We start from the raw sequence: 20,213 nt of genomic DNA, 5'->3' as shown, positions 1-20,213 counted from the left end.
TCCCTCAGAAAAACTGAAATATTTTAACAAACTGACTGCTGTACTGGACAATACTACAAGAATACTAACACCAAATTCAAATGAAGAGTAATTAGTAAATCAAAGAAGTTCCCAGGCACAAGAGTCTAAAAGCAGTTATGGAGAAAGTAGGGTATTGCATCTTTGTAAGTTGTGCACACTGTTTATTTCTTAGTAATAATAGTTAAATCTTAATAGTTAGCCATAGCAGCCATATCTATATGGCTTCATGCAGAAAAATGTTTTTAAGATAGTTGTATATATTTGGAAGATCTCACAGCCGCACCCTTACGTAAACTACAGTAGCAGACATAAATATTAAATTTAAAAATTAATTTAAGATTGAACTCACTTCTAAACATGAGCTTAAAAATATGTTTTAACCTTTTTCATCCTCTCCATTTTACATCACACTGTGATTTTATGGCAACTGTTGGAGGCTAAATGTACAACACACACACAACTCAAATTGTTGCAAACAATGACATTTGAATAAATCAAAAGAAATTTCTAGTATCACACGTACATCAGAGGCAAGTTAGATCCTCCCCACTAAACAAAGATAAATTACACCCAAGTCAAACATGACTGGTCACTTCCAACTGGGAATCACACTATCTGATAGGAGCAGCTGTTAGAACAGGCTTGACAAAATGCTTTGTTAGTACACAAGTTTAGAAATTCACATCCTTGCATTCCTTGATGTCTCATTAAAAGAAAAACACACTAGCTATTTTCTAGCTATTTTCCTGTTACTGCCCCTTTAGAAGAAAGGCAGTGGGAAGCAGATAAGAAGTACAAAGTATTTTCTGTTGAGAAAATGAGGGAAGTCAAAGATTTCTAGCTCAGAGAAATGACAATGACCCCAACTGAGCACTCTTGCATGAGTATTTTCAGGGCAGGAAATTAGTATTATAAAATCATTCTGACCCTTAAGAAAGCATGTTCTACAAGCAGAAGTTTTAAATAATTGCTTTTTCTGTGGGTTTTTATCCCATTAATTCCTGTCACCAAAATAATTAGTTTCTCAGGCACAACAAAACAAAAATCCAGAACGTTTTCAGTTAGTTATGGGTTTTATTGACCGGCTAGAATACAAATGGTGGTGGACACCAGGAAATCAGTTCTGTTCATCTTACCCTCTATAGAAACATTTTAGGTCTCTTTAAACTTATTCAATGACTGAATTTCATAAAGCATGTAGGAACTTATTTTGAATAGGCCATTTTTTCCCCACTTCTTTTTCAAACTAAATTTGCTATATTAGTTTGATTTAAGTCAGCAGAGAAGCTGACAAAGTAAAGGAGCAGCAGAAGTAAACTGAACAGTATAGTCCTGTAAATCTATGAAAAGACAAAAAAATAAATCCCTACATTTGAATTTCCACAGTGATGCAATATCATTTCAAAGATAAGTACCTTCATTAGGAAAATAAATACAAAATCCTCTGCTTACAGAATGCCAAAATACAAGCAGAACAAAAAGTGAAGTGACTATTGAAATAATACACATGCAAACTCTTTTGTCCTGACAGTCAGAGAAGACAGAAGAAAACTGTTGCTGTTCAGGAATACTACTTACTACCAATGGCAAATCTAGACAAGAGCAAGAAATACAGAAATTTCCCATCTTGAATAAGTATGCTATTGCCTACTTAGATCTCATTTTATGGTCAAAATCTTCTACCTAAAATTCCAGTACAAAAGGCTGCTCTTATCCTTTTCATAGAGAATCACATTAAATATTATGTGCTTACCATAAAGAAGAGTACTAATACTTATCATTATGTTATTATATTGCATCTAATTACTAAAAAAAGGGAAGCTGCGACCTACTTTTTTTACTCTATTGCACTCTGTCATAGAACAAGGTATCGTAGTTTTAAAGTTGAATTTCAGTTCTGAGGAATCGTGGAATGGGGAATAAGGAAGTAAGTACTATCTTATATAAGTAGTTCCAAAAACCATTATTAATGGTAAGTGCTGATAAAATCACATCAACTACTCTTTGCACGTGGGAAAAAGAATAAACCCAAACCATGAAACCATGGGCAATAGCAAATACCTTTTTTGGTATTACATGGGAGAGAAAAAAGTCGGCAAACCCAAATCACTTTTTGAAGTTACACAATAATAACAAGCATAATAACGACAGTTGCTCTTAGTTTTAAAGGTTAATCCCTAATCTGACATATCACTTAATGTTAAACAGAGGAGAAATTATTTAAAAAAACAAACAAAAGACTCTGCCACCAAGCAAAAAGCAACAAAACCCAATTTACCTGTATGTGCATTACAAGCTGTGCTTTCTCCTTGTCCTTACGCTCTATACATCTCTTCAGTTCTTCTACCTCTGACATTACAGCATTATGACTCAGCTTTGCTTTAAGTTCCAAAATATGTTTCTCTAGATCTTGCTTCTCTCTCTCATATCTTTCAGCTACTGTAAAACAACAAGCACAGAGCAACAGACTCAGTAGAAATACCAGCTCATGGTAAATTAATTTTATCTCATTTAATTTTTGGCAATTTTCTTCTCCACTCGAGACTATTCTACAGCTAGTGATTTTGACCAAAGTATCTGTGAAAAATGGTACACTTGTATCACAACCTAATAACATTTTACTGAATGAACCAGTATTTCTCAGTCATTTATAGGGGTTTCCACTTTTCCCCCTGCACACAGCTGCTCCCCTCAAAAAAAAAAAAAAAAAAAAAATCCAAAACAACAAAACCACCAAAGTCCCAACAAAACTGAATAGAATAAAGTAAAATAGGATGGAAGAAACAGTGGGGAAGTTCTGATGTAAATGCAATTTGGCCATCACCTTCAAGGCTAAGGTTTTATCTCACCAGAGTAATACTTCCCAATTTGAAAGTCACATTATCTGTGAATTTAATGTCTGAATCCTGCAACTACAACCAAAAATTTTGATAAGAGTAAGCTATAAATTCTCTCAATCAGAAATTCAACTACATTTAACTACAACAAAAAGCTTTGATAAGAATAAGCTATAAATTCTCTCAATCAGAAATTCAAAGATCTTTAGCCATAAATAACTACTAGAGGCGAAAGAAAAAAAATATCTATTTTTCTTCTTCCTATATACCTTTGAAGAAACAGAAATACAGCAAGGTGAAACACAACAGCAAAAATATAGAAATGTAGGAATGTATTTTAACAGTTACAGTACATTTTTATTTTCTTCATATTTTTACAACTGATTTGATTTATAAGATCAATATGAAAATTAAAATACGCTTTTATTAACATGAAAGGCATATTGTTTCAAATAAATTAACTTTTAAGCAGATACATTAACACGATTGGAGAAAAACTATTGAAATTATTATTTTGCATTACATTTCTGAAGCTAAGCCACATACAAAATATAGCCCATTTCCAGTGCTCTGCATGAAATTCGTAAAATATGGAGTCAGAATCCTATTTTAAAAACCAAGATAATTTAGAAGCTGAAGTACAAAGAAACAAAAATATTTCATTAGCCAAACCAATTAAACATTCCCATAGACACTGGACTCTAGAATAGAGTCACTATTTCTTTATTACCTTGAGTAATACTTTTCTATGTTAATAAAGAGAAAGATAAAGACCTCCTCTAATGCTTTTTTTGATTATGTTTGAAAAGTTTAAATACAGATAGATAACTAACAATTAATTGAAGACCTTGCTAAAATGGTAATTGAATATGCAATTATATTGAAATTGTTTAAAGTAGTTGTCTTCTAAATAAAATTATTCCAATCTAAAATTCTAACACAGTGCAAACAGAAGCCCTGACTGCATCATACAGAAAAATTTTCTTAACCATTCAGGAACATGTTGCTTGGAAATTCTACCAGAAGGTTGTCAGTCTTATTAACTACATAGTCAATTACTCATTATGATTTTCAAGATGGCAGAATTCAAACTGCAAATGGACTGAAATGCAAGTTTTCTGAAAAATTATTACTTAAACATAATACATGTTTTTCTTCTGTAAAAACACTATTCAGTTTGCTGTAATTGTCTCATCTGTTTTAACCATGCTAACCAAAATACTTTATTATAAATTAACTCTCATTGCTATTTGTCTGTTAATATTCAGGTGCCAACATGTATTACCCTAAATCTGAGCAATTAATTGGCTGGTTCTGTTGAAACAATAGAAGAATTAGACTGCAACTCTAAGATAAAATTAATGTCCATGCCTACTAACTAGGTTGCAGGTCTCTAGTGCAAAATATTAGTTGTACCTGCTCTAATTCTCCTGTCATCATCTTGTACATCCTGGTAGCTCTGGCGATGCAGAGCAGCATAGGAAATTTGATGTTGCAATTCTACACGGTTTTCTTCTGCTCTCAAAAGCTGGGAATGAAGATCCTCAATCTAAAAGATTACACAAGCACAAGCATCAAAAGTTTAATGGAAAACAGAACAAAAAAGTAAATACCATACTTTTATTAAGCACTAAAAAAAAATACTACACACAAAAAAAATTATAAATAAATCTTTAGAGTACTGCAGAAGGTAAACAAAAAGATAAACTACTTCCCAACTACAGGCCACAAAGTGATTATTCAAAATTAGAGGGAATCTTTTAATTTATGTTGACCACAGATGAATATTAATTTCTCTAGACCAAACAAAATGCTATCTAATATATGTTGTAATTCTCTTTTTACATAGCTAGTTAAAATGTCTATACAAATTTAATAGACAATATGTTTTATTTAAATTGTGCTCCTTAAAGATATAATGTATTTATTTATTTATAAGAAACAAAGAGACTCTTCACATTTTCCTTCCTATCATATATAGTATAGCACTTACAAAGATGACAACATGTAGGAAAATAGAGAAAATCCAACATCCTAAAGTTGAATTGAAGAAAAATACTTCTAATTCTTATTACCCTATATTCTATTTGCAATGATTCAAATTCAAAACAGCAATATAGCTCAAAATTCTGCTAGATACACAAGCCAAACAACTAATGCTAAAAGATGAGAGTTCCAATTGCTCCCTCCCTACTTATTTCAGTCTTTTTATCCAGCCCCACTAAAAGAAAGATGTTTAGGAGAATGACTTTTTGCTAAAGCTATAATCCAAATTCCTACAAATTTTAAGTTTAATCATATATGCATCAATAGCTATTGTTAAAAGCACATGTTAGATACTTTTCCAAGTATTTGTTTATTTACATTTATTGCATGTTATAATGTAGCAAATACTTCTATATCATTAATTTATCTGATTTCACCAATTACAGCACATGCTTTGCAAAACAATGATTACTAATATAGAAGTTGTTCTAAAGCATATTATGAAAGGAAATTTCACATAATGTGTCTATATACTGAAAACATACCACTACTATCACTACTATAATTAATATATATGAACATATACACATAAAAGTTTGGAAAGCAGAAAAAGTCTAACAAGCTCAGTCCACATGATACACACTTAAACCTGTCTTTCTATATCTCATTTTTTCCTTCATAAAATAATTTTATCAGAGGATGAGACAGGAAAATTAAACAAAAAGACTCAGACACAAGCTAATATGAAAACCTTAGGATTTTTACCACACTAAAGCAGTTACCTGATGCAAAAGAGCTTCTCTACTGCCTTCAGATTCACTCAACTTTTTCTGGGACTGCTCCAATTCCTGCTCAAGCTTTCATTTCAAAGGATAATTAAGAAAGAAAAGCAATGTAGACATCATAATATAAAAGTGTATTTTAACATTTAATTTTGACACAAATTCATCCATATAAGCATCTATCTAAAATGCTATAAAATATACACAGTATTTTTATTTGTCCAAAATTTTAAGCAAACCTTCATTTGTACTAAATCTCTGCAATATTTATTTAAATTACATAAAGAGAATTTTACTTGCAGTCTATAATTTTTGTACAATATCCTGCATCACAAAGATACAAAGTCATTTATATTATCCAGAACAAAAATCACAAAAGCAAATTTTGACTGGGTTAAAAGCGATAAAATGGAAGATAAGTTTCATAAACATTGTCCCTGGATTTGAAACATACTTTCAAACTTCGAATTAATAATGACTTAATATTTTAAGTCACCCTTGGTAAACAGTTTATTTGTAGAAGGGTTAAAGATGACATGCATCGGTAGAACTGTAATTGGTAAAACCTGTGGGGTTTCTGTGTTGTGCAAGATGATGTATCTGAATTATTCTGGAAACAAGATGACTAAAAAATTGAAGTGCCCTGAATTTCATAAAACTGAAAGTTTTCCTAAAAACATGATATTCAAAATGTGTGATCAGAAGTAGTCATCAAATTAATGATGATTTAAAGAAAACAAAAAAAGAAACAAAAGCAAAAGCTACAAAATATTTTCTGACTTCTTCCATAAATAGTTCAAAGATCCACTTGGAAATAAATACAGGTTTTGATAGCAGAAATTGTTATTGTTGAGATAGCAATCTCAAGGAGGATGTTGAGAGCCTGGCAAATGGGCAAAGTAAACAGGACCAACATTAAGCGAATGAAGAGAACAGCATAACATAAAACATTACATAAAGGCTTAGCATAAAGGAGTGTAACTCTGAAAAATGCTAAACTTGATGCAAGTGGAAAAAACCTAGGAAAAGTGTAATAGAGCCCTAGCATCCTCCTAGAATAGAAATACAAGAAATTTTGTTTTCTATGAAAAGAAAGAGTGAAATATAGCAACAGTTCAGTAAGAGTAATTAATAATAACTATGGTGCAAAATAACCAGCATGAGTTAGTTGCAGGGATGAAGAAAAGCTGCTTTGAGCTGCTGCAAACAAGCAACAGCAGACTACATACAAAGTCAGAGACAAAACAGAGAAAGAAATAAAGGATAATGCCCAAGTTTTAAATCTGTTTGCTTGGCAGGATGGAAGAGTCATTAGAAGTAACAGACTATAACTGAAGAGCTTTGAAGGAGAGACACAAGCTGAGCATATTCACAGTGCCTCTGATGCAGAAAAAAAAAATCCCACACCTTGTATTCTTAAAGAGTAAAGGAAGTTTCGTTCTGCTGGTTTCTCAGAAAAAGGAAGCATATACTGTAACAGATGACACTATACAGTCAATTAAAACCAAACAAAAAGGAAAAAATTAGGGCTTACCTGGTGTTTTTCACTTTCATATTTCACAAGTTTTTTTCTCATGAGCTCTTCTGTTTCATCTGCTTTAGCATCTTGCTTCCTTAAAACCTTTAGAGGAGAAACATTCATCACAAAATTTACAGAAGCCATCATTCCAAGGCTGTTAAAATTAAAGAATCTGCTGATACAATTAAGAAAGAAGATCTAGATAAATGCTTTCTTTCTGCATCTACTATTTCCACGTAGAGCCAATGTATATTGTTATGAAAAGACAAATATAAGTTCATGCATACATAAACACACCCATGCAGAGAACAGGGACAAACACAGAGTCTAAAGCAGCACTAACATCCTTCCGATGTATAGAGCTCCAGACGCTCAAGTTGACCCCAAACACCTTTAGATTAAAGTCTAAAAGGCTCAAGAGATCTCCTACAGATTAGCTATGTACTTATCAGAGAAAAAGAATATATTCTCTAATATAAAGTGTGCACGTTATGAAATACAATGAACTGTAGTCAAGAAAACATTACCATAAGGTTGTGTTATATGTCAAAAAGAAAAAAAAAAAAAAAAAGAAAGGGAAAGTTTATTTCTTTTGAATCTGGACAGATGCTTAGAGCTACAGAACTACAAGTGAATCAACTGAAACTTTCCTGATCAAAAGTTACCAACATTGATGTGCCCTTCCTTGACAACAAAAATAAAAAAATAAAACAAATCCATGGGGACTTCTCCCATTCCCTCTCAGACTGAGGTACCTAAAACCACATGTGCATACTTCCTAAACCATCTTACAAAAATAAAAGTGGATTAAATACCAATTTCAAAATCTTATCTCTCTGCAAACCAATGCTATTTGCAAAACACAGCCAATCTCTGGCAAAGGAAGTATTAGACATGACAGATATTAATGACATGTAATATTTGCAACATAAACAAACAAGTTTAGATATCTCAAGCCATAGCAAAATCATTGGCTCATTTTAAATATCACTTAGAAACATCAGCTGAAAGAGCTCAGTAGCCATATACTGATAATTTGCTATGAATTTCTCTAACTGTTTATAAATCAGTTTTCATCTGTGCAACATGACCAAGCATTTTTCACAAATCTATTAATTAGGTACCTTAGCACAAATCTTTTATTTTCATCCCATATCTTGAAGTGTAAGTATGTCTATTCCTTCCATAATTACATGATAAAACAACAATAGAACAACAAAAAAAATAGCCTTTCCAGAAAGAAATGTCTTTTTCCCAGTCTGTTGTTTCCAAGCAGCATTTTCATTTTACATTTTAAAGGAATATCTCCTTTAACAAACAACTCTGAAATTTCTCCCTATAAATTGTGCCATTTCATTCAGTTTTTGAACATTTTCTCTCACTGTATACTGGAGAGCAATTTCAGTGTATGAAAACAGAATACAAGATATTAATCAACTTCAGTGAAGCCAGGCATTCAGCTTCAGAAGTTTTCGCTTTAAAAGTAGCTTTCTGGAGAAAATAAATGGCTTTATATACTTACCTCACTCATATAACCTCACCTCAGTAAACAGAAGGGTTTCAGTATAGTTTGGATTACCCTTCTGCCTGAACAGCTTACATTAAAATCTGAGACTGTGGAAGACATTAATCATAACAATGCCACTGAAAATATTAAGCCACATAAGGAGTTATACTTTTAGTCATACTGATCCCTAATCAGATAAAAGAAGACTGTAACACATTTAAGGTATTTTCCTAAGTATTCAGTGGAGATTTAAATCTATCATTTTAGTCAACTATAAAACTCAACACTGCACACATTTTATTCAAAAAGGCTCTTGGGAAAAGTCACAAAAAGGAACATGAACAAAAGCCTAAGATCATCTCTTCAGCTAATGCTGTTTTTGCATTACCTAAGTTGACTAGGTTTTTGTTTTGGTTTTCGTTTTTTATTTTTAATGATCAGAAGTACCAGTTCAGAATTACCTACTTGAAATATATGATGTCTATTAACTGCAATCAACCATCAGTTTTATAAAATTAGAAGCTTTGTTATAGACAGGCAACTTTAGGCCAAACAGGCATGTTTTAATGTGCGGATTTGGCTAGAGATGTCAGAATAATAAACAAAATATTACAGCTGGGCTGGAATTCCGGCATACTAGTAACATTTTCAAAGATTATTCCTGTTGAAAGCAAAAAATATCTCTGTATCAGTAGCACATCCTAATTCCCAGAAAAAAACATGGAAATAAATATGCCATTTCAACTTCACTGACTGATATTCAGGGTATTAAATAGGAATAATTTCAAACAAAATACATCCTTTACTATAACTGATACTATAAATATAACCTTCAGTTTTATTTTCTGCATATTGTAAAAATAGCCCATAGCCATTTCATTTTAAGGAAAAAAACAGCTTATATATAGATAGATACCCCAGAGTTAAAATACTGCAAATAAAGAAGAAATGTTACAGTAAATGAAACATTCTACACGTGCACTGCTTGGATTGTGAAACATGCATTGTACTAGTAGGTGCCAGGTAAGCAGTTAATCAAAATGTCACGAGGAAATGGAAATATCTGGTCATCCACAGCCAGACAAATGTCAACTGTTACTGACAATTCAGAAATTGTATGAGTAATAGTTAATTCTGTGTTTTGCCTCCTTCCTGTACTCCTTTCAAAATAATTCTCTCCTGTTGTTTTGTGCCACACTTGTTTCTTCTGATCTTCTAAAGATCACTATATAAGCTTTCTCTTGGGAGGGGTAAAATGCAAAAAAAAAAACCACCACCAAAACATGTAAACGTCCAGCAGATTCTTCTATTTCATTTGTTGTCCCAAAAAAAGGGGTTGAGGAAGTCAAATGCCAAAAATAGGAACTAGGAAATGGACGCTAAAGACAACAGTTCAAGCACACACTCCTCCCTGATGGCTCCCAAACAGCAGGCAGACACTGCACAGAGAAGCTGAGGCACCAAGGAATGGGAACACGCCTACAGTCAACAGGATTCTCCTACCAAGATCCTCCTTTGAAAGCATTAGTGTCCAGGTTGGTCTTGAATAGACTGACAAGGAGGTTGATGAGGCCTTGGAGGGGGCAGGTTTATAGGAGGCCACAGGAGACAGAGAACATCCATGTACAAAGGTCTTCACAGCACGGCTTTGGGACATGTTCCACTGCCTGCCCACGTGGTTGGGCTAGATGAACTTTTGATTTGACCAAGGAGAGCAATTCTTACAGGTCTTTATAAAGAGTTCACTAGCGTAAGACAGCATTAGAATACAAATGTAACTGGTATACCCCAAATGAGCATACCTCATCCACATATACAGAGTATCTGTCGAACTCCAAAAGTTCAAAAACATAACTTACTGCTTCATAGAACAATTTTTCTTATACATGAGGAAAACTATGGGGATGATTTCAGAACAACTCAAGTTCCCAATCTTTCCAACTTCTGATAACTTTTACAGCAACTTAAGCATACTAGCTTTTCTCAGAGTTTGGGTTTTGGTCTCTGTTTGGTTTTAATGTGTTGGGGTTTTTTTTAAAACAAAATGAGATTTTTTCAAAGATCTGTACAGACCACAAACTGAAACTTTCTCTTTCCAAGTGAGACTGATCAGTGAGTTTTTCATACTATCACAAACATACAAGCAGAACAGCCTCATGCTATAGTTTGAAGTAAGGCACAAATGTACCACATCCTAATCTGAATGAAAATACTTTCCCTAACTTGCTACATTAGATATTAGCATGGCTCCAAGTATGCTACCAAAACATACCAGCCAGGCAGCTAAAAAGAGACTACCTAGCTATTTCAGTGACAGATATGTATGAAACTTGCTCATGTTCCAAGCAAGAGTCAGATTCAAACTACAATCAAAACAGAAACCATTGGCCACAGGTGGCATAGCACAGAGCCAAAGAGCAAGTAGCAACAATGCACTAAAATATCCAGGTGGCTCAGAGCACAGATCAAGTTTATGTTTGTCTAAAAAGATCAGCAATAAAGATAAGCAAAAAAACAATGTTCAGTAGCACTTTTGACCATCAGTTTACCCCACTCTCGGTCCACCAGCTTCTTGCAGTTCATGGTATTTGCAGTGGGAGGCAAACAGAATCTAAGTATACAGCTGCACAAGGAGAAAGTTAAAAAATGCTTCCTGGCCTACCCAAGTTACTAGCTTAAGACATAACTGTAGTCACTGTCTCACCACAGCCAGTGGATCCAAAAGGTTCAATAAAGATGATTCTGTTCACCTAAAGCATGCCAACCATGAACACATGGACACATTTCACCAAAATGCAGGAAGCTAAGTACACAATTTTGTAAAGTCATCCGGGACACCCAATACACAGAAAAGAATGCAAAGAAAACATTTTTAAGAATGATACTTAAACTTGTTTTAGAAAACAGATGTATAAATGCAAACAAAAAGTAAGAGGTGATGGTGTCTTTATATTTAAAGAAAAAGAAGCAATGAGAAATCACAAATAGTTTTCATTTACACAACAAATGTAGTTGTTAAAGGAATTCATATATACATGTCAATATTCCTGGCAAGAAAAGAATATTTGTTCCTCTTTCCAATGCTTATATCAGGAAACATGCTTATATCAGGAATATATTAAGATACATGATTTGCATTAATTTGTTTGCTAATTGCTGTTTAAATGTACCAATACACACTAAGATAAAAGATACACAAAATATACAGAAAACAGTTTTTATATAATTACACACAGCACAGACAGGCTAAAGATTCCAAGTAAAAATGCAAATTTAAAACTTAAAGACACAAAGTATTATACCTCAAGCTTTCTTAATGGTCAGTATACACCTAGATATCTTCTTGGCTCGTAATCAATCTATGATTATAGTACTACTACAATACAAAAAAGTTTGCACATTATACAAAAAACTGAGAGAAATAAAAGACAGGCAAGCGAAATGCCAAAATAAATGTATCATCGTGTTCTGTTAGATCTTCAAAATATATAATTTAATAATTGCAATTTAGGAAGGTGATTCTCTTAAGACGGTAAAACACTGACAAGTAGTGGTCAGTTACAGGCACTGCACTTTACTGAAAAAATAATAGCATTTCATCTTCACAAACTTCCCAAGATTTCTTAATTAGAGTAACTACTGATCACGTACAAAAGTCAAATTTGATTGGGTTTGAAATGTGTAACAGGCAAACTAATGAAAAAGTTGTATCATTAAACAGCCACAAATGCTTTAAACAGTATTTCTCTGTAAATCATTCAGGTCATATTAAATGACAGGATTTCAAAACCCAGTCCAAACACTACCCTCCTTTCCAGTAATGTTACTTGGGAAGCATCTTGGAGAAATAAATGAAAACAGAAGTAGACTTCAACAGAACATTATGTCTGTGCAATGATTACCACAAGACTGAGGCCACAGACTTAAGAGTCCATCTAACTCACAAATTGAATTACAAAGGACAAGAAACAGAATTACAAAACAACAAGCTCAAAACTATGCAGACACATGTTTCACCCAAATAACAGTTGTAGCAAAATATTTATTTACTTTATTCTCACTAGGCTATGCAAAAGTACTACAGGCAATTCAAGTACACTCTTTCTAAAATACAGCAACTTAAACTGTATTTTAGAAAGGGGCTCCTCAGGAAAAATAACTTTGATAGCAGTTTCATAAAAATGAAATAGAATTTACAGAAGAAAGGATTAAACCATCTTAATTCACAGTTGGACATCTTAGGGGAATAGAACGTCAAGGATGTACTTAGTATTTCAGATTCTCTTCATATGAAATTCAAAATATGAGCTACCAAGAATAAAGGTACCCAGCCTGAAGGCTCGTGATCACATAGACTGTGATCCTTCATTTGATCTATGAAAGATCATATGAAAATTCTTTAAACTACATTTGAACTCATTGACTTGAATTCATTTTCTTTCTAAGCAAACTATGGCAGTGTCAATGTATCTTCAGAGATTACAAGCCATCATCCCTTTAAAAGGATAAAATAAGACTGTTCCATTCTGCAGATAATGCTACCAAATCACACCAATACATGGCATTAGGCATCCCTTTCTCAGCCTGAAGGCACAAGTGAAGAATCTAGAAGTGGACAGAGACATTATAAAGAGCGATGAAAACTGAAATTCAGCACTCTAGTTCTTTTCACCCAGTAGGGCATCAACTGGGGGGAAAACAAAGCAGTAAGTCTTTCTGAAGGATTCCAAGTCTTTTGATAAATGTTACTTTTTATCTATATCAAAAAAAAGCATCTCATCTTCTAAAATATTATGTCTTTGAACAGCTTTAGCTTTACATGAAATACACAGCATCATGAGCAAGGTTCCTCAGTATCACTGCACAGTATAACATCTTCCCAAAAGCTGTTGCAAACACTAAAAGTGTAAACCAAGGAATTGCATACTTCTTCTCAATTATAGTGTACTATTGCACAGACAGAGATAACATTGCAAATTGTATCTTAAGTGGAGTGAAATAAAAAGTCACACTACATTAGGACTCAGGTTTTCCAAGCAGGAGAAAATCAAAAAGAAATAAGTATTTTTCATACATTTTCTAAAACAAGCAGAAAAAAAGCTAATAGCTGTCTCCAATTTTAATTTATATTCTAAACATTTCTATTTTTCTCCTAAACAGTATTTTATATTTCATCAGGTATTGTTCAATAAAACTGAAATGCAATGAAAAGTTGTCTGGGACTACAGTGCTTTTGATTGTTTGTTGAAATAAATTAAAGTATTCATTTGCATGAGCAAGCAAAGTTTACATTTTAGAAAATAAAACATGTTAGTTGAAAAAACCTAGGTAATGACTTGCTTTTGTTTGCTTGGGTTTTCAGGAAGGGCATAGGGATAGGTTCTTAGGAGATTTGTGGCAGTTACCAAAAAGATCTAAATATAGTCAAGACCATATAATGAAGGACTGAGACTGTGCTTGGTATTATCTGGTCATCAAAACAACGTGAGCTAGACTAAGAGTTAAAAAAATGTGCCAAAGATATGAGCACTTTTGCCAGTTTGACAGGTACAGACTCACAAATGCAATACATTCCTAACTAAACCCTAAATACAAGGGAAGCTTTCATTTGCATACCTCCTGTAACTGAAGAGACATTTGTCCCAGCTGGTCCTGGCGCCTTTCTACGAGCTGTCTCTCAGCACGCATTTCTTCTTCTATCTCCTGAAGCCTTCTCTCTACCCGTTCTGATACCTTCAAAAGGGAAAAACCCATGCTGTAGGAAATTAGTGTGCCTTTTAACACATGTGAAAATATCAATGGCAAAAATGTAAACAGAGTATGGGACGAAAAAAAAAAGAGAACATAATTTGTATTTTATTAAAGCAGATTGAGAATGGTAGAGAAAATAACTAGTTATAGCAGTGAGTACTCCAGAAGTATTCAAGCAGGGAACCAAACTGTTATCTTGCTGGCAGTATTCTCCTTTAAGTGTATGCATATTTTTCTCTACAGTGGTGGTTCTACTCAAGCGTTAAGTATCTCATTATCAAGGTTAGAGCAGCCTAATGTGAAACTGCAATACAAAGTCTTAGCTTTTCTGTCACAAGCCTGATTAATGTCTGGGGGGACATTTCTTTCACATCTCCAGCTTGCAAAACAGATCAATGTTTGCCTCTTTCATGATCCAAAATCTGTGAGTAAAAAGTAGTAAACAATAACTAAGAACATGAGAATGACTGTAACAACACAAAATAATTACAGTGTTGTAAGCCTTTTCCCCAATATTTTGTGAATCCAGGTACAAACTAATACAAACAACAACAGGTGTTTATTAAAGCAACTTGGATTATAAACATAAAGGCTCAATCAGACTAGAATACCAGAATTACTTCACTTTTGCAATTCAAGCTGCTAGCAGACAGCACCCTCTTGAGGCAGCAAATTATATTTATTTTGTTAAAGATTAGCAAGAAAAATATTTATATCATTTCCTCATACTTTAAAACTAATTTTAAGCAGCCACTAGAAAGTAATATATCCATTACCAAATGATATTTAGATAAAAAGAGAAAGATGGAGATAAAAGGAGATAAAAAATAAAATATCATTTGACTATTAGCTTTTGATCTATGTGGAGGTAAGTTCTCATCTTTCTCTGTTGAACACACTTCTATTAGCACCAGGCATATGCATGGATAGAAAATTTTATCATGAGCAACACAACTTACGTAGCAACAGAAATACAATTAAGGCTACATTTACTTCCCGGACTTCACAAGGTTTAATGAACAAAACACTGTTTTTCTTTACAACAGAATACATCTTTCGGCAAACACTTCTTGTTTGTGCACTAGATGAACAGCCAACTTACAGTCTGGAACATTGTATTTTTCCTAAAAGGATCAGGAGATGCCCGATACTGCATTCAAACCATAAGCTTTCATGAAGTAAGTTATGAAAGCTCTGCAACCATAATCAGAATAATTACTTACTAAAAACTAATGTATAAAAGATGAAGGTCACATTGTGATATTTGTTTTGACAAGTACTGTTTAGCCTTACTTCTCAGAATTCATAAAATACTCTGGCTAATAGAAATAATGACACTATGTAGTAAGAACAGAAAATAACACTGTCATTAAACTTGTTCTACCTTTGCTGTAAGCCAGGAAATAAGCTGTCATCCTTTTCCCCTTACATATCTAACCTAAAGAAATGAAACAGTAATGTTTAAACATTTTTTTAAAGTTTTGACTATGTGTTTCTGAAGACAGAAGCTTTCTCAGCACTCTCATGTACCTTTTTCAACAAAGCACTTTCTTAATAGCACTAAAGCTATTAAGAAAGAAAACATATAATTTTGACTTGACATAAGATTCAAAAGTCACATCCTCCCCAAAGATGACATCCAAAGGAGAGTTCAGTAACTTCTTCACTGTCATGGGTCTAGCATGCAGAGCAGATAACATGACAGGAGGCAGCACTAGACAGGCTTTAGATTCCTAAGGAGTTTAGATTTCATTACAAATTATCACTAGCTGAGAACAAGTAAGAAAGTAACTTTATGAGGTGATTTGCCTTATCTCTGACTTCTTTCAATTCACTCCAGAACACAATTGTTGTATTATTTCTAACAAGGTACTACAAAAGATGGATTATATACCATAATATTTTGTCATGGAAATTTCAGTTGCAGACATAATCCTCTCTAACAAACAAAAAAACCCCACAACTAACACAAACCACCAAACATTTTGATGCTACTTATAACACCTATTTGTTTCCCATACTTTGTACATTGCTACATTATTAGTAACACCTTGCCACTTCAGGAAGGCTTTAATCTCCCACAAGAATTATGTTCCCTGTTTCTGTAGCCTCTCTGACCTTCCTCAGACTGTCACAGAGCCTGTGGCATACAACAACAGGGAATAATAAAAAAATAGAAACAGTTAAGTGTTATTTTATTAATTAGTACATGCAGAGTAAACTTAAAAACATACTTGTCTTCCTTTGTCCCAAATGACCTGACTCAGGACAACATTTTTACCATGAAAGTATGTATCCTGACCTCTGAATGTTATCAAAAATCTTAGTGTAGACAAGTGGTTCAGCAAAGGACAGTAAAAAGCATATGGAGGCTCTATGCAATGACATGAAATACTAGCACTAAATTACTGCATTCAGAACATATTAGAATGTGATTTCAAGCATGCATTTTTAGCAACATAGACTATCGGAATAATAATGATGACACTAGAGCTGTGTCTCCATATACAGCTTTCAGGTAGCTGCACAATCTATGAAAACAGATTAAGCTATCAAAAAGTTCCTCCCTTCTCCTGCAATTAAACACAAAGAACAGAATGTCCTTTTTAAAACTAGGGTGACATTTAAGTCAGGCAGCTAAATATAATCTTGTGGAAGATGCTGGATGCTTACTGTACGAAAAACACCACCCTACTTATTGAATTTCTGTCCTGTTTTTCAGCTTTCCACTGTTATTTCTAATGCAAAAGTCCTGCTAATAGAAATCTCTTTCAACAGATTTTTGCTGCTGTTCTTCTTACGACCCATTTTATTATCAATGCACACTTGAAACAGAAGTATTAAAAGCACAAAAAAAGCAAGCTTTTTTCAGAGACAAAACTTTAAATATTGTTGAATTCTTCCCTCATGGCAAATGATAATATGTGCTATACCTTTTACAAATCACCTGTGCAGTACCAAAAATCCTTATACCTGATCTTCTGAGGGACAGTGCATTATCTGACAATCATCCTGCCCCTCTGAGATATCATAACCACAGTAACTCCATGTAAGACTCCATTTAACTTGACATTGCTGCCTTTTTCCAGAGACAGTCTATCATAATTTTATAACAGCACTATCTCAATTAAGCATCTACTTAACTAAACTGTGCTCCAAAGAAGTTGCTTTTTATGTATAAAGATGCTATTTGGGATGTGTTTCTATCCAAGCAATTGCAATAAAATATCCAAGAGGGCTATTTTATATAACCATAAAGTGAGTAAATATTCTTTCAATTGCTTATATGCCTATCTACCGAACATCTAAACCCTTTAAAAGAACAAAGGAATCTCACAAAATGTCTAGCTAAGAAAGAGATTTTGATATAGAGAGTTGTAGAACCAGAAAGGCTTTTTAGCAAAACTGCACATAGATTGTCAAGTACAAGGCCACGGAGAGTGCCTGGCATCCAACTATGTGTGAGTCACCACCTTCAATGTCATCTGTTTTTTAAACTGGGATAGAAAAGCTCTCTTTACAGGTAAATAGGGTGCTTTGATTGTGTTGTGTGAATCTTAAAGTATTCAAATTCAGCATCAAAAAGGCTCTAAGAATCATAAACCCTAATAAAAATAAATTCTGAACTAGTGACTCAGAAGAACTGTAGTGACTTAGATCTTTATCATCACACATCCACATAGAGGCAATTTTCAAACAGCCCTGAATATACCAAACTGTAAGAATTTAGATATACATCTCTAAAAAAATAAAGACTTAGGATACTGAACTGAAAACAATGTTTCTACCATGAGCTCACCCTGTGTGAAATTATCAAGATTTCAAGTTGACAATTTATTGCCAAGAATCATACAGCAGAATATAAATACAAGGATGGCAATGCTCAAGGTGATAAACACTCCCAAGAGAAGTCATAAAGGCACTAAAGACAAAAGTTCCTGCACAACTTTGCTTAAGGAAGTTTTGAGAAAAAACATATTTCCTCTTACCCAACTCATTTTCACCAATGACAATCAATTCTGAATTAAGTTATCTTATTAGAAGAATTCCTAAATGCATACACATACTAAAGGATGTCAAATATCTATGATAACAGACCCTGGTTTCTACATGCAGTCTAACCTCACACTTTGCTATGCATACCATGAGTGTTATTTTTACTCTTAAGATCCATACTAAATTCCTCTCTTTTGCATTTACCTCATCTCACTGATTCTGCCAGCCTCATCAGGTAATAGGAGATCACTAGACTTTGAACAAGGGCAAGGGATCCCCACCTGGGATAGCAGAGCACTGGTAAAGCAGCAGTGCACAATGTTGCTACCACCAGGCTTTTTAAGTGGTGGGGAATTGGTTGGACACAACAGGTGCATTATGTCAGATTTTTTTGGCCCAAAAAGTAACACTCTGAAAAGCCTCTGAAGAAACCGAACAACCTCCCAGGCTAAAATTAGGAATGAAAAAGTAGTTTGATTTAAAAACCAAACAAATAAACACTCCACAACAACTAACCAAAAAAAACCATTACAAACAACCCAAAACACATCAACTGAAACACACATATACAAAATAACAAAAAAAAACCCAAAAAACCAGATCACCAAAAATGTGGCAGCTCCTCTCACAATATATAATCTATTTGGAGAACCCCTTGCTATGTGACAAGATCAAAACACAAAGACTGGACAAGTTCCAAAAAAAGAAATCCACAGAGGGATTATTACTCAGTACAGAAAGCAGACAGATCACTTTCAGACCAAGAAGCTCCTAACTCACAGGTGATGAAACTTCTATTGTACAGAATTATCATTAGATGACTTTCCATTCTAATATTGTACACTAAACTTCCACTTTTTGGCCTGTCATCGTACATGGCTAGATCTTTCCTAATGACCTGTTTCTTCTGCAAACTGAACCCCAGCAATTCTTTTATCTTTTCAAGAAAGTCTTTGAATTAGTGGCCTTTTTTATTTTTCCCTCTTCTCTTTCCAGTCTTCTTTCCATCTGGCTGATGTTCTTCATAAAGTCAATAATCAGCGATGAGTAGAATATTCCAGGTGAATTCTTACTAGTCCTACGTATAAAAAGCATCTCACTGCAGCTTACTGCAGCATTTGTGTCTTCACTAAAAGAATATCAGTAAATATTTCAGTTTTCATAGCTTTATTGCATGATAATGTTCCCTCCCAGCTAAGACATTTACTCTTCTGATATTGCCCCTTACCATTAACAAACTACAGAAGACTTCCTTGTTATACTTCACCTCTCTCATTTTTTGCTTCTCTCAGGTCAAAATTTGTAACCTCCAATTTCACATCTTGAAACCCTATGTAGGAGGTCAAAGAGCTAGTTATTTCTTTCATTAATGAACAGCCAGTGGATCCCTCTGTTCCAGAGGACTCAGAATGGTTTGTTTCTCCCATGCAAAGGCACTGAACAGCTGTAATGTAGCCCGCTGTAGCAGTTCTTTTCTTGAGAACCACCTTGGTTAAAACTGAGTTTGCTAATTTCCTGGTTCATGAAAGAGAAAAAGAAATAAGTATAATGAAGTCTGCAACAAGAAAAACACAGAATTTTGCAACTATCAAGAATTCTTTATCAGATAAACTTACTTTATCCTACCAGGCTACTAGGAGAAATCAAAATTAACATTCTAACAAAGACAACTCCAACATATTTTTCTACAAAGTTTGACAAGGCAAGTCTTCTTTCCCTGATGAACTCTATCATATCAAGAACATAAGTGGTACACATAGTGTCTCTTGAATCACTGTCCAACTTAATCTACAATCAGGAATTTACACAAGTAC

At 33.8% G+C, this 20,213-nt stretch overlaps 1 protein-coding gene across 3 annotated transcripts in view; it reads right to left on the bottom strand.

Moving 5' to 3' along the window:
• CEP128 (centrosomal protein 128) overlaps positions 1-20,213 on the bottom strand; it is a 92,062-nt gene that overhangs the window by 60,358 nt on the left and 11,491 nt on the right. For all 3 annotated transcript variants that reach the window (XM_083863238.1, XM_083863237.1, XM_083863239.1), the window contains 5 exons: positions 14,269-14,385; positions 7,161-7,247; positions 5,627-5,701; positions 4,275-4,407; positions 2,300-2,460 (listed from right to left, as the gene is read on the bottom strand). In XM_083863238.1, the coding sequence (XP_083719364.1) occupies positions 2,300-2,460; positions 4,275-4,407; positions 5,627-5,701; positions 7,161-7,247; positions 14,269-14,385 (573 nt within the window). The remainder of the gene's footprint in view (positions 1-2,299; positions 2,461-4,274; positions 4,408-5,626; positions 5,702-7,160; positions 7,248-14,268; positions 14,386-20,213) is intronic.

This window comes from Zosterops lateralis (genome assembly GCF_965231275.1).
Source record: "Zosterops lateralis genome assembly, chromosome: 6".
In the NCBI taxonomy this organism is placed as follows: Eukaryota; Metazoa; Chordata; class Aves; order Passeriformes; family Zosteropidae; genus Zosterops; species Zosterops lateralis.
Note: the sequence above shows the minus strand (reverse complement) of the source record. Positions and strands in the feature narration are given on the sequence as shown.